General features: G+C 42.7%; 1 protein-coding gene across 2 annotated transcripts; it reads right to left on the bottom strand.

Annotated features, from left to right (window-relative positions):
* Positions 1-274: 274 nt before the first annotated feature.
* Positions 275-23252, bottom strand: TMEM198 (transmembrane protein 198). Of its 2 annotated transcripts, XM_069982587.1 has the most exons (5): positions 22940-23252; positions 16712-16967; positions 14356-14931; positions 2725-2924; positions 275-2466 (listed from the first exon to the last, which is right to left on the bottom strand). In XM_069982587.1, the coding sequence occupies exons 2-5, from the start codon at positions 16872-16874 to the stop codon at positions 2323-2325; spliced, it is 1083 nt and encodes a 360-aa protein (XP_069838688.1). In that variant the 5' UTR covers positions 16875-16967; positions 22940-23252; the 3' UTR covers positions 275-2322. The 2 variants fall into 2 exon arrangements, with proteins under 2 accessions (XP_069838688.1, XP_069838689.1); XM_069982588.1 differs by lacking the exons at positions 16712-16967; positions 22940-23252 and adding an exon at positions 16198-16311.

The following is a 23252-nucleotide window of genomic DNA, read 5'->3' as shown; positions in this document are numbered from 1 at the left end:
GATCATGGCCACATCTTATTGTCTACGGCCACTAAGATCGTAGAAAGAAACCATTGTCACTCCAACTTGAAAGTCCTGATACATATAGAGCAGTCTGAAACCAATTCATAGGATAGGCCATGGGCATGTATATAGCGGTATAGTCAACAGGAACCAAACAGGTAATAAACAGATCAAGAGAACGTTAACAAGCCGCTACTGTACATGACCATGTACATGACCCTCTGAGCATCTCGGAGGAGGGGGGGGGGGGTGTTTGGGATGCATTATTATTATTATCATAGTTTGTCTAGTGTTTGATCAGGTATGTTGCCCTTTGTTTGTAAAATCTTGTTAGGAGTGCAGAATTAGCTGAGATCTCTACTAATATCTTCATACTCTGTCGGAGAGAGGAGCAGGCTGCCAGACACCTCCAGTTTTGGCCTATCTCCACAAGAACAAAATCACCATGCCTTATCCTCCTCTCCCCCCATCGGAAAGAGAGTTGGTACATGGTCGGACAGTCCCACCAAAATCAGTGGCCATCACATGTTTAATGTTTCCGTGGGCCTTTACTCCTTCCTGTTTTTAGGGTATTTCAATTAAGACAAGACTGGTTGCTAAGCACACAGCTTCAGCCTTATACCTAGCAACCATTCTGTCTCAGGTCACACAGCTAAGCTGAAGGAAGAGGGAGGACAGAAAGCATTCATCTATCTCTTACTGGCATATTAATCAGATTTTTGTAAAAATTTCCCTTCAGGTCTTAGGTCTCATGGATAATGTTGAGCGGACCTGTCAAACAGCTCAGATTCGACAACGTTCTCTAAACCCAAAAGCTCGGCGTTTGATTCTCCATGGCTGCCGAAGCTGGATGCAGGAAAACATGGATACAGCCAATGGTCTATAGCTGTATCTATGTTCTCCATGCTCCTGTATTATGGCTCAGTACAGCATAGGAGTTATGAGGCCCTACTGTATATTTAGTTGCCAAAAAGTTGAGATAATACAGAGATATTGTCCCTCTGAATCATATATGGGAGAATATTTTGGTACATGCAGGAACCATATAGCGGTTACAGCCCTGAGGTTTGGTGCTGCAGGGACTTCGGGAGCCCCCATAACTCCTGTGCAGAGGTGTATGACATCTGCCAACAGTAAGCTAGGGTTGGGGTTTAGGCAAAAATAAGTGTGCTTAAGAGCGATTCCAGTCAGTTAGGGAAATTCCCCTACCTATTTATATCCATTTTTTGCCTTTGGGGCAGTGTTATAGTACCATTATTTTTGTCAGACCAGAAACTGGAGTGCAAAAGTTGTAACCACTTGGATAGGTTTAAAGCAGATGCTGCTTCGTCCAGATAGGGGGCGACAATGAGCTCTGTTGAAAGCAGCTCCCAGGGTAAATTTTTATAGTAAATACCTTGGCAATGACCATGAGACCAAAAACGACCGCCATCTGTAACCATCTCAGACATCATATATATGGCGTAGGACTGTACAGAACTGTGCTCTCATTGGACACAATGATGCGGCACTGCGGGATGAGGACGTAAAGCTCACGATATCTACAGGAAAATGGGACGGAGGAGTATGACACTGGTGACAATGACAACTGTGTCTTCATCCTTCTGCCTGTCATGCGCCATGACCAGCCATACTGCTACACACACAAGCCGCTCACTCTGCCACCCACCCCCACCCCATAACAATAATTTAAAAAACATCCATTGAAAAACTTCAGAAAATTCTTATTTTACCAACCAAATCAGTCTTGTGGCTTTTTTTCCTGAAATTGAATTTTTTTTTTCAACCTCTCCCGCTGGATCTTCCTCTAAATTAAAAATTTTCTTTTTTATAATTTAAACTTTTATAATATACACAACAAATCCTTGTCCGTACATCTGCACATGAATCAGAAAGAAATCATGCCCGGTTGTTCTGAAACACGGCGGCCATTGCCGACAATGGAACAGGCTCGGGATGGGAGATAGAGGGGGCAGACGTAGGTTGGTCGGGTCAGTTTCCATTGTGGTCCAGTGGATCCAGTTGTCGAGGGGAGAGGTAATGGAGGTCCATGTAAGGAGAGATCAGAGCTTGAAGTGGGACCACAGGGAGGTAGGTCGGAATGTCTATGTGTGTGGTGCTTGTAGAGAGGTAGGTGGGAGTCATCGCACAGTGTCCGTAGAGTCTGCGGCAAGTGTCCGCTCACAATTCTGCAATGGAATATGTCTGGTAACTCAGATGGTTTCTCATTGTCACAGTGTTGGATTTTGTTACAGCGCAACGTCTGGGTGTCGATTCCCTTTCCTCCCGGGTCGTCCTCCCTGCTCCTCTCGCTCTGTGCTATACTCTTACGGCTGATGCTGCTCCGGAGGTGAGTGGTACCCTGGAGCCGCAGTCATAGTCCAAATCCACCACCGTGTGAGCACCCGTCATCCGGCCCCGGGATGATCCCGACTGCTGGTCTCGAAAACTCTGAATGTAGCTCTGCAGAAAGATGGGATCGGGTTAAATGAGTAGACCCCATGATGAAGTTATTCTACCAGGCCAAAAAGTATGGTGGAGGGATTGAGTAGTTCTCAAAACAAGGGGTCAAACTAGGAGCAGAGCTGTACTGGAGCCACATAGGAACCAATACTATAATGGCATATGGTAGGGGGGGTCTCTGTTGTAGATTTTGCACTACGGACCGCAAGCTACACATTTGGGTGGTATTCCCCTTTAATAAACATAATCAGTACTCACAGGGGAGATCACATCGCCATCAAATCGCCGTATAGGAGTGGGTTTTCTGCGGAAGGCTGGCTCAGGTGGATGCGGGGATTTGTGCTGTGATTGAGGATGATGATGGTGAGGTCTCTTCTTCTTCTTCTTTTTCTCCTTACGCTCCTCTCTCTGCTTTATTTTCATTAGTTGGACCCGACGTTGTTGCCGACTGATGATAACTATAAGACAGCAAGAAATAAGGAATGAATACAAGTCACATGAAATATCATATACTAATAGATACCCGGGATATACCAGCATGGTCTGTATTAATATATAAAGAAGTTGCACCAGCCGCAGATATATTATATATACAGGCGATACCCAGGTTATACCAGCTGTACATATATAATTATATACAGGAGATACCCAGGTTATACCAGCTGTACATATACAATTATATACAGGAGATACCCAGGTTATACTAGCTGTACATATATAATTATATACAGGAAATACCCAGGTTATACCAGCTGTACATGTATAATTATATACAGCAGATACCCAGGTTATACCAGCTGTACATATATCATTATATACAGGAGATACCCAGGTTATACTAGCTGTATACTGTATATATAATGATACCCAGGTTATATCAGCTGTACATATATAATTATATACAGGAGATCCCCAGGTTATACCAGCTGTACATATATATTATTATATACAGTATATACCCAGGCTATACCAGCTGTACATATATAATTATATACAGTATATACCCAGGCTATACCAGCTGTACATATATGATTATATACAGGAGATACCCAGGTTATACCAGCTGTACATATATAATTATATACAGCAGATACCCAGGTTATACCAGCTGTACATATATCATTATATACAGGAGATACCCAGGTTATACTAGCTGTATACTGTATATATAATGATACCCAGGTTATATCAGCTGTACATATATAATTATATACAGGAGATCCCCAGGTTATACCAGCTGTACATATATATTATTATATACAGTATATACCCAGGCTATACCAGCTGTACATATATAATTATATACAGTATATACCCAGGCTATACCAGCTGTACATATATGATTATATACAGGAGATACCCAGGTTATACCAGCTGTACATATATAATTATATACAGCAGATACCCAGGTTATACCAGCTGTACATATATCATTATATACAGGAGATACCCAGGTTATACTAGCTGTATACTGTATATATAATGATACCCAGGTTATATCAGCTGTACATATATAATTATATACAGGAGATCCCCAGGTTATACCAGCTGTACATATATAATTACATACAGGAGATCCCCAGGTTATAACAGCTGTACATATATAATTATATACAGGACATCCAGGTTATACCAGCTGTACATATATGATTATATACAGGAGATACCCAGGTTATACCAGCTGTACATATATAATTATATACACTATATACCCAGGTTATACAAGCTGTACATATATGATTATATACAGGAAATACCCAGGTTATACCAGCTGTACATATATGATTATATACAGGAGATACCCAGGTTATACCAGCTGTACATATATAATTATATACAGGAGATGCCCAGGTTATACCAGCTGTACATATATAATTATATACAGGAGATACCCAGGTTATACCAGCTGTACATATATGATTATATACAGGAGATACCCAGGTTATACCAGCTGTACATATATAATTATATACAGGAGATACCCAGGTTATACCAGCTGTACATATATAATTATATACAGGAGATGCCCAGGTTATACTAGCTGTACATATATAATTATATACAGGAGATACCCAGGTTATACAAGTGTGCTCTATATAATTGATTTCAATGAGACTAAAGAACTATCTAATTTATAGGGAGGTTAATAATACATAAACTCAAATTAAGCCCCACCCTTTTGTCTAAGCCACACCTCCTCAGACAATTAAAGGATTAGGATACAACGAGGACTAGTGTCTGGCAGACAAGCTGCGGCTAATGAATGATGGGGCCGGTGTGTGATGATGGAGAATATCTGAGTAGGCTCCGGCCCGGCACAGGCTCCGCTGTCTCTTTCATTAGGAAACAAATCTCTTTAATCTTCGCTGTGATAAAACGGCTTTTAAGTCGGCTACAATCAGAGAAATAGTGATATCTCAATTATGGCGCCTCTTTTATCAGTTCTTCCCATGTGATCCTATCTGTGCTGTGTTAAGGGGGGTCACCGCAGGGCAATATGGATATGTCCCTACGAATAGAATATCATGAGTTCCAGGCTGCAGCGGCCATCACAGCGTGAAGACTAAGCACAGAGCGACTGTGACCAGGAATTAATGTTCTCTATTTAGGAATCCCTCTAATAGGATCCATATATTAGATTAATAAAATATCCCAGGAGGTCAAGAGGACCTTTATCCTGTGCTGGTATTACTCCAACCTAACACAGCCCGATACACGGGCAGCGTTATTAGTAGTTAAGAAACAATCCTAAACTCTCTAGATCTCTAGATCTTAAAGAGAGTTTCCAGGTGAATGTAAATAAGATGTTGATTTTAGGTCCCAATTTTGTTCATTTCTTAAAGGGGTACTCCGAGTAAGTTCTTTTACTACTTCCTGGTTTATCAGTTGCTCAGGACTCCAATTTTCAAGATGCATTGCTTTCCCTTATCTCTCCATCACAGTCCTCCCGCCTTGCCTACTCCCTTCCCACAGCACTCAGCACAAAGTTGTAAAAACGCATCATTCTCCCCTAAGGGCCCTATTAGACAGGACAATGGGGGCCTGATCAATGATGTAAACGAGCGCCGATCTGCTAGATAATCGTTTAGCGAGGGCTGCAGGGACATAGTTACCGATGTCCTTGCAGCCCTTGTTCAAATACCATACATTAACTATCCAGGCTCCAGGTCTTCTCCTGCACTCCTTCTCCCGGTCCCACGTGCAGCAGCAGCTTTAGAGCGGCCTGTCTGAGCTGACAGACCACTCAGCCAATGACTGGCCGTGGTGGTCCTGGCCAATGATTGGCTGAGCGGCCTGTCAGCTAAGACAGGCCGCTCCGAAGCTGCTGCTGCACGTGGGACCAGGAGGAAGAAGGAGCGCATGAGGAGACCTGCAGCTTGGTTAGGTAATTTATGGTGCTTCAGGAATCGTCGGTCGCCTGCCGCACATCGCTGCGTGGAATGGGTGGTGGGTGCCCGATGATTTTAGGTTAGAACCTAGATAAACGATCAGCCGATGACACGATCATCGGCTGATCGTTGTCTCTATTCCACGGCCGATTATCGCTCTGTGGAGTAGACCCCTGAGTTTCCTCAAAAAGATATCTGTGCATGTGTATATAGGACGGAAAGATGGTCATAAAGGTTGTAGGGGCTGGGCAGACTTGGGGACATCACTGAGGGGTGGGACTAGAGCTCAGAGATTAGAACAAGCCACCCCTCCTGAGACAGCAGATGATGTGTTGTCTCAGAAAAGAAGGAGGAGTCGGGGAGTGGGAGACAACACCACAATGACAATGAAAAGACTACACAACCCCCTGTCAGGGATAAATCAAGCGAGCTGAAGCCAGAACTGTATTAGTAAGTTAGATGTCTTGGGGGATTTTATTGAAATACAATTTTCAGAATAACCATTTACTATATCAAAAAGTATTTGTATTTCTGCTACATTTCAATGTTTCCGATCATCCAACATAAGATGAAGACAACAGGAGGATACTTAAAGGATCATTCCATTAACTGCAGATGAAGATTTATTCTAAACCGATATCACCCATCTGTAAGAGTAATTTCCCCCCTATGCCTAATAACGGCCTGTGCTTCTCTTGGCTGTAAACACCATCCAGCGCCGGTGACACCTGCTGAGGAGTCTTCTCCATTGCTGTGGAGGAATCTTTGTGCACTCCTCCGCTGCATTGTGCTTACTGCTGTGGAGGGCTTTCCAGCATGAAATGACCGGTTCAAGGAGGAGTCTGGGAAGCAGAAAAGGGCTGGCCTTACTTCAGTATGTCTCAGAAGTATGCCAATAGGGGGTAGTTACTAAGGGTACTATAATTCAGAACGATAATCGGCCCTATCCGGCTGATTATCGCTCTGTGTAATAAACACAAGGATCAGCCGATGACAACGATCATTGGCTGATCGTTGATATAGGTTTGGACCTATAATTGTTGGGCACCAGTGCGCGGCCGGCGGCTGACGATATGCAAAGTGCATACATTACCTATCCAGGCTGCAGGGCTCCTCTTGCGCTCTGCTTCTCCCCTTGCGCTCCAGCTTCAGAGCAGCCTGTCTTAGCTGACAGACTGCTCAGCCAATCACATGCCGGGACCGCTGCGGCCTGTGATTGGCTGAGCGACCTGTCAGCTGAGACAGGCCGCTTTGAAGCTGGAGCGTGCGGGACCCGTGGAGAAGCGAACTGCAAGAGTAGCCCTGCAGCCTGGATAGGTATGTATACAGTTTAAGCAAGGGCTGCAAGGACATCGGTAACGATGTCCATGCAGCCCTTGTTAAACAATTATCGGGCTGTGTAATAGGCCCAGTAAACGAGCGCCGATCTAACAGACGTTTACAGCTATTATCGGGCCCCCATCGGGCCGTGTAATACCACCCTAAGTTACAATCATGGCCCACGGGCAAAACCGTCCACAAATGATGTCCAGTAGCTTTACAACATCAGGAACAGTGGGCAACTATAGGTCATGACATGTGGGCATGATTTTACCTGCACGTAATGATCACTAAAGTAAAGTAAGGGTCCTATTACGTGAAACGATTATCGGCCATACTTGGCTGATTACCGGCCATTCCGGCTGATAATTGTTTCATGTTACACTGTAGCTCAGCTGATCGTTGTCTTTCAGCATGCTTAGTGACAGTCTGCTGGCCATCGCACCGTGTAATAGGAGCAGCAGCAGACCGCCACTATCTACTATGGCAGGGGAAGGGAACCTCAGCTCTCCAGCTGTTGCAAAACTACAACTCCCATCATGCCTGGACAGCCAAAGCTTTATCATGATGGGAGTTGTAGTTTTGCAACAGCTGGAGAGCCAAGGTTCCCTACCCCGATCTATGGGCCACTTGGATGATCTAAAGATCCAAGCAGCAACTCCTAAAATTCCTGCAGCTCTTTCGCTGTCGCTGCATGTAATAGCACAGACTGCAAGAGGAGAACGAGGAGCAAGCGAGCGCTGACATGACAGGTCGATGCTCGCCTGCTCCTAAATATCGGTCCGTAAGATCTTTTCTGCTCCCAAGACAAACCCTTTATGGTCCTAGGTTATTGCCCTGCTCAACTTGAGCTTTAGGTCAAGACGTGACTGGTGGCCGTTCTCCTGGAGAACTTAAAAATAAATAAAGGGTTAAGCAAAAGGTAGTCTGCTCCTGCACCTATGTATATAACCATAGGATTCTGCCTCTGGCCACAAGAGAAATTTTTTTTTGGCCACATCACCGAGTATGAGTGTATGTATATATATATATATATATATATATATATATATATATATATATATATATATATATATATATATATATATATATATATGCAGTATATATATATATATATATATATATATATATATTAGTGTGTAGTGGAGGGGGGGCCCCATACAGTTTTTTGCTATGGGGCCCCATGAATCCTAGCTACGCCCCTACACAGCTTAGCTGAGCATGTGTATATGTGTATATATATATATATATATATATATATATATATATATAATATTGGAGCTGGTAGGAACGAGGGAACCGTTAGCCAACAGCAGTGTAAAGTGGGTGAAGGCCAGGGGCGGATTAACTTTACCATAGGCCCCGGGCTGTTCACGACGCCTGGGCCCCCCAGCCCACTGTAACTATAGCAGCACTAGCCTGGTTTTCATACTACAGGATAGATAACATCAGGATGCCTTGATTTGTGCAAAATTGATGTAGAAAAGCAGCAATTTTTTGCAAATCATGGCGGAACTGTTGCCAGGAGATGATAAACCATCAAAAGTATGAGTCTGTTTGGGTGGCCATGGGCCCCCCAGAAGCCCAGGGCCCCGGGCTACCGCCCGAAACAGACCTATTATAATCCGCTACTGATGGAGACCTTTAGCAAATCCACCTTGTGTAATTCTTTACAATTGCTCTACCTGCAGAGACAATCCAAAAACCTAATGCGATTATCACAATCCTTAATCTAGATGGGAATCATAATCTCATTTCTAATCCTAAATCAGAAATATTACATTAAGAGAAACCAAAGACGCTCATATTTTGCTGGGATGTTCCATAAGCAGGATGGGGGTGGGGGGGCGAGCACAATGAAACCTGAGAGCGAGATGTAACCACACCGTCCCTCATCTGGGGCAAAGACTCTAGTCCTGTATTTGTATCACCACAGAACCCCATACACAGGGCACATGTCCGCTAGTCCGCCCAGTGATTATGCTGCAGCACAATACGGAAGTGGAAGTGATGAGTAAGGTCACCACCTCCTCTGACCACCCCCAGCCTACATCATCATCTCTCTAATCTCTCTATTATATACATGTATATATATTTATTGGGACATTTAGAGAAGAATAAGATGGGGTTAAAGCAAGCTGCCTTGTGCTAAACAATGCCACAGAAAGAGGAGCAGGCAGAGAACGAATACAGCAGTCACAATTACTGACGGCAGAGCAATAGTTTGCTGTGTATGTTCTGCAGCAGCTCTAAGCAGGAGTGCCATGGGAGGCAACTAGGCAGGGTGGGAGGACTGTGATGAAGAGCTGACGGAAAGCAGTAGTAATGAGAGGACATGCTAGGGGAGAGGATTACATACAAATAGATGTTTGGTAGTTTCAGAACTGGGGCAGACAGGTGCAAGCAATGCTGTATGAATACCCCTTTAAGCTTGGTGCAGTACATATCATGTGCCCAATGGTGGTGCTATATACATAGACGGGGGATAGACAGATATACACGTATAGTTTAATAGGCCCTATTCTTTTGGTCCCATGGGAGACAAGCCGCTGTCGTATTAAGAATACATACATACTCAGCCAGGCCAAGAGTGTATGTATGGGGGGAGATTGTGGAGGTGGCTATCTCTCTAACGCATACAGCCAGCCTAACACATTAGTCCTATCTGTATTGTAATGCAGATTGAATTCCTGTTATTATAAGTCCCCTCCCAGGTGAGCCGGAATCCACCAGAGAGTGATAGCGATTCATTACACGCAGCCTATCGCTACTTATTATCACTTCTCTTAATTAATTAATTACATTTACGGGAGTTTATACAGTCGGGTTCAGAAGTATTCAGATGGTGACACAATTTCCATCATTTCGCCTTGCAGTATATTGCATTAACCATTTAGGAATTGCAGACAGTCATAGGCTCGAATACATTACAGTCTGGAACGCACAACATAGTAACATAGATTGTAAGGCTAAAGGAGACACATGCCAATCCTATTCGGCCTATTGTATTCCAGTGTGGATCCAGAGGAAGGAAAAAAAATAAAAAATTCCTTCCAGCCTCCAAATTCCTGAATTAGCGCTCTGCAGAATCTAGTACCTATAATCTGTAATATTATTACACTCCATATATACATCCAGGCCCCTCCTAATCTGTTTTATTGAATCCATAGCCTAAGGGTACTATTACACCAAGCAATTTTCCGACGACTAACGATAAACTATCTAAACGGCGCGCTAAGGCAAACGACCCAAAATCACACGAAAGTACACGAAACGATGATCGTTATTTATGATCGTTCTTGCGGTCGTTTAGTCGTCGATATTGCGTACGTTTCAGCTGTGAATTCTTATTCCACCGAACGATGTGCGAACAATGAGCGAACGATCAAACGATAAAAATAGGTCCAGATCCTATTAAACGATCAACGATTTCTCGTTGGTCGTTTAATCGTTGCCTGCTATTACACGAAATGATTATCGTTCAAATCCGAACGATTTAACGATTTTTCGCACGATAATCGTTCCGTGTAATACCACCCTTACTGCTCTTACAGTAAAGAAACCTCTTCTATGTTGGTGTGAAGCAGTCTTTCCTCTAGCTGTATACATAGATTATGGGACAGATCATCACCATGTGCCATGCTTCCATCCTTGGGATGCTCTGCCAAGCCAACAGCTGCAAACTGAACATGTCAAAAAGTAGGGCAGGCTTTATTGTGCAAACTGTGGAGCTGAGCCCACTCCCCACACGGTGGGTACCAGTGTAGTGTCCTATTCCAACTACATCAACAGTTGTCGTCTAGCTGCGGACAACCCTTTGCTATCTTGTATGGGGTTCTGTAGGCTTACGTCTTTGCATTAGTTCAAGGGTTGGTATTGGCATATATTATGTAACAGGTGAAAGAAGCCTTGGTCACATGATGCTTCCTAGTTAGACCAGGGAGGGGGAACCTCTGACTCTCCAGCTGTTGCAAAACTACAATTGTCCTTATGCCTTGACAGCCAAAAAGAAACATTCATGGGAATTGTAGTTGGAGGGTCAAAGATTCCCTATCCCTGAGTTAGGTTACGGGAAGAGTCCTTAGTATTGCATATTCTTGCAGGAGAAGGGTGAACCCAAACCAGTCTAGGTCTGCAACATCTCCTAGTTCTATTCCCCATAGACATACATGCCTAGGCCTCCAATGTGCTATGCCTAGGTATAATCCTGCCCTAAACCTGCTCAAGATCCAGACTGAAGTCATGTTCTTTTCCAGTCCATGTTGTCAGGAAAAAGTCCTACCAGTCTTCTGCTCCAAAAGAAAGTTTTGTCATAGGGAGAATAAAGCTGAACAGGGATCTCTGTGCATCCACTAATCTATTCTGAGGTCTACGGGCAGGTTAGTGCTGGTCAGCTCCCATAACCCGGGTAGTTCCTTATATATGTCCCTCCAGGTAACGTCACAGACCATAGTGTGAGTACACTACAAGTATTACAGCACAGTAAAGCCAACCTGTGTAGATCCTCATTAGCAGTGTACAAGCTAACCGGACTGTGTGTATGCTGTGTATTATCTGTTACAGTGGTAACTGCACGTACACGTGCTAATGGCACACTAGAGACCTTCCCTTCAGTAAACCTGCTGCAGAGGCAACCTTTAAAGGGACAGTGACCAAATACTAAAGACTGTAACCTTCCACATGTGCAAGTACTAAGTGGGCCTGATAGTAAATGGGTTTATAACAGAGCCTTTCAGGCCCAATTCACACATCCATAGCCATCTCTGTAGCTGCGGACCCAGAGCTACAGATGGGACAACTGATGGGAACTGATGGAACTGTCGCATTTGCAAGGGCTCATTCATTAAGAATAGGATCACAGAAGAATCACAGATCTCTGGGTGCGTGCAAACTATGGAATTGCCGCGTAGAACCCGCTGCGTATTCCGTCGCTCGTCCCTGCACGCGGCGGCGCACATATCCGCCCGTGCCATAGACACTATTCTGTGCACGGGCAGATTCCGCGTTCCGTCGAAAGAATTTACATGTCACTTCTTTCGACGGAACGTGGAATCCGCCCGTGCATAGAATAGTGTCTATGGCACGGGCGGATATGCGCGCCGCCGCGTGCGGGGACGAGCGACGGAATATGCCGCGGGTTATAAGCGGCAATTCCGTAGTGTGCACGCACCTTAACACAGATCCATAACAGGGCAAATGTGGACAGAGGGATGTGTATATCTGTTACACCATGCCAGAGTCAGGGACTAAATAGAAAAAAATATCCTCTTGAAAATGATAGATAGATAGATAGATAGATAGATAGATAGATAGATAGGAGATAGATAGATAGATAGATAGATAGATAGATAGATAGATAGATAGGAGATAGATAGATAGATAGATAGATAGATAGATAGATAGGAGATAGATAGATAGATAGATAGATAGATAGATAGATAGGAGATAGATAGATAGATAGATAGATAGATAGATAGATAGATAGATAGATAGGAGATGGATAGAAGATAGATAGATAGATAGATAGATAGGAGATAGATAGATAGATAGATAGATAGATAGATAGATAGATAGATAGATAGATAGATAGATAGGAGAGATAGATATCCCTCTTTTCCGATTTCTCATATAAAAAAAAATCTAATTAATAAAAAATAACTAAAAGTACAACATTCATTATTTATATTGCATGGTGAATGTCATGAAGAAATTGGTCACATTGTAACACCCCACACTCGCCCCACAAAAAAATATGGTGACACAATGAAAAAAAAAAGTTACTGAATGATGGGGTAGGCAAAACCCTATGAAAAGAGATTTCACCTTCTAATCCAAACCTAACAAATAGTTCAAATGAAAAATCTATCATCTATGTATGCTGCTTCTATGCAGACATATGTTTCCATGGTAACAGACTACAACAAATTCTGTGTAGTCTGATGTACTTGCAGGGTCAGACTACACAGGTTTTGCTTGCTGAAAGCAATGTGGGGGTAGCAGGGCATGGAGTGATAGTAATGTTCCCCCCATACCTACAGTACAGAACAGAACTAACAGTCACCCGGGCAATGTACAGGTCAGTCACAGTGATGACACCGGACACAGAACAGAACTAAGGAGGGCAATAACTGGGCACAGAATTCAGCGCCCTGTTAATGCTCATTTGCCCATTATTGCATACTGTTCTTTAGGGAGATTGAATGGGATACAGGCATCCCATGGGCACTGAACAGAAGGGCATTAAGGAGCATCAGTCACCCCCCCCCCCCCATTTCTGGTACCACTATATAATACTAAAGCATATAGGCAACGATTATAAGCGACACAAGGGGAAATAAATGGCCACAGAATTAGGCACCTTCTTAGTTGCTATTTTCCATTCTTTGCCCATTTAATGCCCTTCTGTTCGGTGCCCACTGCATGTCTATACATTCACTCTCCCTAAAGAAGAGATTGCAATAATGGGCACATAGGCATTAAAAAGATGCTGAATTCTGTGGCCATTTATTGCCCTCTTTAGTCCTGTACCCGGATGCCATCACAATGACTGGCCTGGACATGGGGTGAGGTGTACCTATATAGGAACGTCATTATTACTCCATGCCCTGCCACCTGTGAGGACGATACTACAACTTCTACTGGGCTTACTTTTCACGCTGTGCTGGCTGCAAACCAAACACTGAAGAACACAGCACAAGCCCAACTACAACTCTCAGCATGCCCTGGCAACCTTCTCAGGAAAATGGTTTGAAGGCTATTGCTTTCGATCATTGTTGCCATCCCGACCACTGCACTTGGTCCCATGAAAATGCTGCTTTATAGATACAGACTGCAGGATTCTGCGTTCCACAATGAAGCTGTGAAACCATGACCACCGTCAAAATGAAGGCAGAAAAAAAAACATCATGTGTAAATTAGCTCTAAAAACTTAAAGGGGAATTCCATCTAGCTTAGCCTTCTGAGATATTAGAGGCTGGGGGGTATTTGTGGGCTAAGACCCCTCCAAACAATTCCCAAAATGAGGTGACCACCAGGGGATTCCACCACTCTACAGACCACCATAGTCCTTTATGGACTAGTGGGGGTCCATATCTATGATCTTCTACATCAGTCTACACAATGTTTTACGGGATACATTTAGGGTCAGTTCCCTTTAAGTAATGCATATTGGGGTACCTACCTTCTGTGTGTGAGTAGCCCTCTGCTGTAACCTTCCACTGGACCAGGACTCCCAGTAAACTAAGAACGGGCCAGATGCCAAGAATAACCCAGCTGTACCAGCACATGGGCTGTGGAGGGTCCACCTTCATCCTCTGGTACACATATTGCACCAACAGAAATAGCTCGATAAAGTAATCCACAGTCACCGTCATGATGGCGCTGCCAAAGACCGCAGTGGAGAGTGTGGTGAAGAAGCGCTGCCACTGCAAGGTCAGCACTGCAAACAGCATGCCAATCCCAAGAAGTAACGCCACCGGGACCCAGACGGTGCGCGGGTGGTAGAACTGCTCCATGACAATCAGCGTGGCTATGGCTAATAGCAGTCCAAGCAGTAAGCCCACCATGAACAGTCCCACACTCCTCACCAGCATGGTGACCAGGCCACACAAGACGCCAATCCCAAGGCCGATGCCCACGCTGGCCTCCACACTCAGCTGTGTGTCCAGAACCCGTTCCTTGTAGCATAGCATGAAGATGACCACTGAGCCAAACATGAGACCTGTCAGGAACATCACAGCCTTGAAGCATCGGTAGCCTGTGGGGGGGGGGGGGGAGAGAAGGCAAATCAATGAGTGTCTGTAAGACGTGGACATGTATGGCGCCAATCATCAAGTGTCACAATATAGATATGCCTGAAGCATTACATAATGTCCATTCACATCAAGGTGTGTGCAATACAGGACAGGGTGGGTCCTCCAGAAAGAGAGACGCTCTTTGCAACCTCTCTGTACTCTGAGTACAGGTTCTTATACACAGGCCGCAGGATAAGCAGAGAATACGATTATTCATCGGCTCATTGGATCTTTTGTGTGACCAATAAAAGCCTAGATACTGGCTGCACATTGCCGACTGAAGAGAATAGTGATGAATTTATGGGCTGCACAAACAATCCGGTGATTGTTGATCGATCAAGGCTCAGTTTACAAGTAACGATCACTGAGATCAGCGCTTGTTTCCTGAGACCAGTCGGTCTGTCTATAGGCCCCATTACGATTACTCGTGAAGCTTTAGTCATACTATGATTAAGCCGTGTAATAGGCTTTGTAAGCAAGCGCCAATTTAAGCCAAGCTACGGTCGTCTAGTATGGCCTTAAATGAGATGTGAATCCTGCTCTATTAACTTAGAGTTCTCTATTAGGATATATGACGATGGGCTTTCGAAACAAGACAAGCCCTTTAAGGAATTTCTTATGTAAACATTCTGGTAAAAAGGGAAGTTTACACAACGGTGAGTGCGTTTGTTAACAGTAAACATTGATATCTTATCTATATATTCCATGCAGTTTAGTATCTTCTATTGTTCTCAGTTATCAGCCAGTTGTAGTCATCAATGGGATGATTAATGAATCGCTCTCCATAGTCACTACATTATGTCCCATATGTCCAGTGCTGAGAACAGTTAAGGCCCTATTACACAAAACGATTATCGGCCTTAGTCGATTAGCGGCCACTCAGGCTGATAATAGTTTAGTGTAATAGCGCATGTTGAAAGGCGACGATGCACAATGTCGGCTGTTTGTAGTGCTGAAAGAACACGATTATGTCAGCGACGGTCTGCTGTGTGTCGCTCTGTGTAATAGGAGCAGTGGCAGCAATGTTGCTTCAATGGGCTGCCCAAACGATCTAAGGATCATTTGGGACGCCCCTCCTGCTAGCTGTCTGTCTTGCTAATAGCACAGGCAACCAGGTGGAAGCGAGCGCTAAACTGACAGGTTGGCGCTCGCATCCCCTAAAACATGGTGCTGTGTAATACGGCCTTTAGATGTGACATATCAGCTGCCATATTGTGGCAATATGTTACCCATTGGGAGCAATTTATGGCGCTGTGTGGGTTATAGTGACAGTTTCCTGTGTTGCCCATAGCAACCAATTAGCGCTCAGCTTTCAAATATAAGTTTGTGGATTTGTGGTAAAATGAAAGCTGAGCTGTGATTGGTTGCTATGGGCAATAAAGGACATACATTCCCCCCTTTAGTTGGGACATATCAGCCACCATATTGTGGCCCATGCAGATCGTTTTATGGCACTGTCTTAAAGTGAGAATATCCTGTGTTGCCCATAGCAACCAATCAGAATTCAGCTTTCAGAGTTGTGGTAAGATAAGAGCTGAGCTGTGATTGGTTGCTATGGACAAATAAGGACATACATTTTACCCATTGTCCATATAAACCATGGGCATCCAACCTGTGGCCTTTTAGCAGCTGCAAAACTACAATTCCCATCATGCCTGGACAGCCTTCGGCTGTCCAGGCATGATGGGAATTGTAGTTTTGCAAGAGGTGAAGGGCCGCAGACAATTTCCACAGGTCACTTACCAAAGAAACAGTAGATAATTCCAAAAAGGCAACACATAGCGCAGACCACGGAGGGGACAACCTGGTACCTCCGCTCTATCTCCTGCTCACAGGGGGGAGGCCAGTCCTGCCCCGGCTCAGGGGCAAACTGCTTAAAGGGAAAGGCTTGCATAGTGGTGGTCATGTCTCGAATAGGAGAAGCTGGAAGTCCTGCGGCCCACCTCAGTTTCTTCTCTGCATTAGGTAGTCGGTTCCATGCAACGACTTGTCACCAGTCCTAGAGAGAGAGAGAAAAAGAGGAGCACAGCGGGGTAAGGGTTAAGCTCCCATAGAAGTGCAGTGTGCGGCGTACAATGAGCGCAGTCAGGAGGAGCCGTATGTTAGACGAGATTTCCAGGAACTGAACGCTGCAGATGTTTGGGATGTAAAGGAGCTCAATAATTCCAGTACTAAGGGCCGGAAGGATCAGCCATTGCGCCAATGTTTATGTTAAAGCCTCACAATGTATTGTAGATAAATCTACAGAAAAGGATCATTACTTTTGCGTTTACATTGCTGCTATGTATTTTGGCTTGCATCATCCTCCGGGCCCAACCAGAGCGGTTCACAAAATTCTGATGGTCGCCCACGGAAACAGACTACAGTGTACGTACATTCCGTAGTCATGTGACCTTATTGGTGTATGGAATCTAAAGCTTACGGCCTCAACTACTGCCCTGACAGCCTCCCGCAGAGTCATGGGTTGGGGGCCATTGCTTTAGATCAGATTTCCAACAACCTGTGGCTCCCCAGCTGTTGTTAAACTACAACTCCCATTATGAACTGACAAGGCATGATGGGAGTTGTAGTTTTGCAAAAGCTGGAAGGCTGCAGGTTGGAGAACACTGATCTATGGGATCTGCTAATGTCTATGGCCAGCTTAAAGGGAATATCTACTGATGGACATCCCCTTTATGCTGGCCATATGAGGTTAACTGTTCCCTAACCTTCTACAATGCACTGCACAGTTCGGAGTGCAGCTCTGGAGTTGACTTAAGTATAATGCATTTTTTAAAGTGTGATCAAAACCTGTACCAAACCTGTTATTTGGTACTTACTGTACATCATCAGGTGGGACATCTATAACAAGAAAAACAGATAAATAACAAACACAGCTCTGCTACATTGGTACAGTATGTCACATAACCGAAATTAGGATTTCTTTAAAAAATTCAGCTCTATTTCAATCTACTGCCCCGGCCAAGCCAGAATGGCACCTCGCCTGGCATCACGTGCCCCACCGGTCTCCCCCAGTTTCACCATCACCTCACTTAGGCCCACGAGTGGAGGGTCTCATATCAGTTCATCAGATTACAGACACCTCCATAACTAAACATGCCCATTCCCTGGCATAGATTGCTATACCCGCTGCTTCCCCCGATCTCCTCTGTACGTACCAACAGGATCTGTACGTCTCTCCTCCTCCTCCTTCATAAGGATTAGACTGTAAAGCCTCCTTGATGTGACGGCCAGAAAGCCTCTTGTGTGGGGCACAGCTGTGAGCTGACCCACGGATACATACCCAGCCACTGTATATAGGGGGGTCATAATAGCCGTATATACATCACATGGGATGCAGAGCCAGGCCCATTCCTGCTGATGGAGACAATACCCTGCCTGTGACTTCTGAGCCCCTCACCCATTATGTGACCCCGGGCTCATCACCCATTGTGTCTCTCCTTACCCATCACCCAATGTCTGCAGAACATAATCCATCACAGTGTAACAATATTCACCATTATTAGACATGTATATGGGATAGATAGATAGATAGATAGATAGATAGATAGATAGATAGAAAGATAGATAATAGATAGATAGATAATAGATAGATAGAAGATAGAAGATAGATAGATAGATAGATAGATAGATAGATAGATAGATAGATAGATAGATAGATAGATAGATAGATAGGAGATAGATAGATAGATAGATAGATAGGAGATAGATAGATAGATAGATAGATAGATAGATAGATAGATAGGAGATAGATAGATAGATAGATAGATAGATACATAGATAGATAGATAATAGATTGATAGATAGATAGATAGATAATAGATTGATAGATAGATAGATGGATAGATAGATAGATAGATAGATAGATAGATAGGAGATAGATAGATAGATAGGAGATAGATAGATAGATAGATAGATAGGAGATAGATAGATAGATAGATAGATAGATAGATAGATAGATAGATAGATAGATAGGAGATAGATAGATAGGAGATAGATAGGAGATAGATAGATAGATAGGAGATAGAGAGAGAGATAGGAGATAGAGAGAGAGAGAGATAGATAGATAGATAGATAGATAGATAGGAGATAGATAGATAGATAGGAGATAGATAGATAGATAGATAGATAGATAGATAGGAGATAGATAGATAGATAGATAGATAGGAGATAGATAGATAGATAGATAGATAGATAGATAGGAGATAGATAGATAGATAGATAGATAGATAGATAGATAGGAGATAGATAGGAGATAGATAGATAGATAGATAGATAGATAGGAGATAGATAGATAGATAGATAGATAGATAGATAGATAGATAGATAGATAGATAATAGATAGATAGATAGATAGATAGATAGATAGATAGATAGATAGATAGGAGATAGATAGATAGATAGATAGATAGATAGATAATAGATAGATAGATAGATAGATAGATAGATAGATAGATAATGAGATAGGAGAGAGATAGATAGGAGATAGATAGATAGATAGATAGATAGATAGATAGATAATAGATAGATAGATAGATAGATAGATAGATAGATAGGAGATAGATAGATAGATAGATAGATAGATAGATAGATAGGAGATAAATGATATACATTATATATAACATTGCTCTATTTATAAACCTCCTCTTGAAAACACATCACAGTAAATACACCAAATAGTCCAAGCAAAACCATAATATGTGCTCTGCTGCTCCTCTGTATACAGCACATACGTCATGGAAATAGAGACTCCCACATCCCACTGTATACATGATACATGGACTGTACATACACCTATATACATGTATAATAATAAGTCATGTATGCTGCATGCCCTGTATGTATATACTGTTTCATGTATACTGCTCTGTATCAGACACTATGGATATGGGATGCTTTGTGTATACAGCACTGTGTATATATGATTTTACATTTATACAGCTCGGTAGATATATGATATGTGTATACAGCACTGTATATATATGACGCTATATGTATACAGCACTGTATATATATATGATGCTACATGTATACAGCTCTGTAGATATATGATGCTACATGTATACAGCTCTGTATACATATAATGTTACATGTATACAGCACTGTAGATATATGATGCTACATGTATACAGCTCTGTATATATATGATGCTACATGTATACAGAACTGTAGATATATGATGCTACGTGTATACAGCACTGTAGATATATGATGCTACATGTATACAGCTCTCTCTCTATATATATGATGCTACGTGTATACAGCTCTGTAGATATATGATGCTACATGTATACAGCACTGTGTATATATGACGCTATATGTATACAGCACTGTATATATATATGATGCTACATGTATACAGCTCTGTAGATATGTGATGCTACATGTATACAGCTCTGTAGATATATGATGCTACATGTATACAGCTCTGTAGATATATGATATGTGTATACAGCACTGTGTATATATGACGCTATATGTATACAGCACTGTATATATATATGATGCTACATGTATACAGCTCTGTAGATATGTGATGCTACATGTATACAGCTCTGTAGATATATGATGCTACATGTATACAGCTCTGTAGATATATGATGCTACATGTATACAGCACTGTGTATATATGATGCTACATCTATACAGCTCTGTAGATATATGATGCTACATGTATACAGCACTGTATATATATGATGCTACATGTATACAGCACTGTAGCTATATGATATGTGTATACAGCATTGTAGATATATGATGCTATGTGTATACAGCTCTGTAGATATATGATGCTACATGTATACAGCTCTGTAGATATATGATGCTACATGTATACAGCTCTGTAGATATATGATGCTACATGTATACAGCTCTGTAGATAAATGATGCTATATGTATACAGCACTGTAGATATATGACGCTATATGTATACAGCTCTGTAGATATATGATGCTACGTGTATACAGCTCTGTAGATATATAATGCTACATGTATACAGCTCTGTATATATATGATGCTACATGTATACAGCACTGTAGATATATGATGCTACATGTATACAGCTCTGTAGATATATGATGCTACACTGTATATATATGATGCTTTATGTATACAGCTCTGTAGATATATGATGTTACATGTATACAGCTCTGTAGATATATGATGCTACGTGTATACAGCTCTGTAGATATATGATGTTACATGTATACAGCTCTGTAGATATATGATGCTATATGTATACAGTTCTGTAGATATATGATGCTACGTGTATACAGCTCTGTAGATATATGATGCTACGTGTATACAGCTCTGTAGATATATGATGTTACATGTATACAGCTCTGTAGATATATGATGCTATATGTATACAGCTCTGTAGATATATGATGCTACATGTATACAGCTCTGTAGATATATGATGCTACGTGTATACAGCTCTGTAGACATATGACGCTATATGTATACAGCTCTGTATATATATGATGCTACATGTAAACAGCTCTGTATATATATGATGCTACATGTATACAGCACTGTAGCTTTATGATATGTGTACACAGCATTGTAGATATATGATGCTACGTGTATAGAGCATTGTAGATATATGACGCTATATGTATACAGCTCTGTAGATATATGATGCTACGTGTATACAGCTCTGTAGATATATAATGCTACATGTATACAGCTCTGTATATATATGATGCTACATGTATACAGCACTGTAGATATATGATGCTACATGTATACAGCTCTGTAGATATATGATGCTACGTGTATACAGCTCTGTAGATATATAATGCTACATGTATACAGCTCTGTATATATATGATGCTACATGTATACAGCACTGTAGATATATGATGCTACATGTATACAGCTCTGTAGATATATGATGCTACATGTATACAGCTCTGTAGATATATGATGTTACATGTATACAGCATTGTAGATATATGATGCTACATGTATACAGCTCTGTAGATATATGATGCTACGTGTATACAGCTCTGTAGATATATGATGCTACGTGTATACAGCACTGTATATATATGATGCTACATGTATACAGCACTGTAGATATATGATGCTACATGTATACAGCACTGTAGATATATGATGCTACATGTATACAGCACTGTAGATATATGATGCTACGTGTATACAGAACTGTAGATATATGATGCTACGTGTATACAGCTCTGTAGATATATGATGCTACATGTATACAGCTCTGTAGATATATAATGCTATATGTATACAGCATTGTAGATATATGACGCTATATGTATACAGCACTGTAGATATATGATGCTACATGTATACAGCTCTGTAGATATATAATGCTATATGTATACAGCATTGTAGATATATGATGCTACATGTATACAGCACTGTATATATATGATGCTACATGTATACAGCACTGTATATATATGATGCTACGTGTATACAGAACTGTAGATATATGATGCTACGTGTATACAGCTCTGTAGATATATGATGTTACATGTATACAGCATTGTTGATATATATGGTGTATACATCTCTCCGGGCACCTCAGGCTCATGTCAGGGCACATTGGTGGCCACCCCCTGGGTACAGGCTTTGGCTCTCGGTGCCGCTGGTCCCTGTGGATGTCAGTGTAGCCAAGTGTTGATCCCTTGTAGCAATGTAAGGATTGGAGACAGGGACCCTGAGGCCTCTGCTCCTTCTTCTCCCCCCTGAAGACCACAACACACAGACCTCACCCTCATCCATGGCTGCTGTCAGTGATCACCAATACCCAGACATGGACTCACTACACAGGAGGGGGCTTTAACCTTTTGCCTCCCAGGCTCAGCTGGCACAACATGATGTGGGCACTGCCAAGGGGGTGGGCTGCAATGATTGGATTAGTAATAGCAGGGGCAGGTGGGCATGTTAGGGTGGGGTGAATCACATCTGTGGGAGGTGTCCTGGGAGACTTACCATGGTGGGCAGCTGTCACTGGACCCCCGCAGCACTCTCTTGCTGTCTCTTTCTTGATGTGGACTGTCTCTGCGCAGTCTCTTCTCATCCTATTGAATGTGATGCAGTCTCTGCTGTGCAGCCTGGGGGTCTCTAAGCTCTGGCAGGCTGGGATGCACTGTCAATGGCTGTCACAGGCTGCCTGCCTGCTGCCTCTGGTACCTGCTGCCTGTCTCCCCCATGCCTGGCTTCTCATGCTCCTGGTGGGGATGTGACTGTGCCTCTCTCTTCTGCCATCATTCTCTTTCTCTCTTTGTCCCCATCTCTATTCTCT

Source organism: Dendropsophus ebraccatus, chromosome 9, assembly GCF_027789765.1.
Source record: "Dendropsophus ebraccatus isolate aDenEbr1 chromosome 9, aDenEbr1.pat, whole genome shotgun sequence".
NCBI lineage: Eukaryota > Metazoa > Chordata > Amphibia > Anura > Hylidae > Dendropsophus > Dendropsophus ebraccatus.
This window is presented reverse-complemented; position numbering and strand designations above follow the sequence as displayed.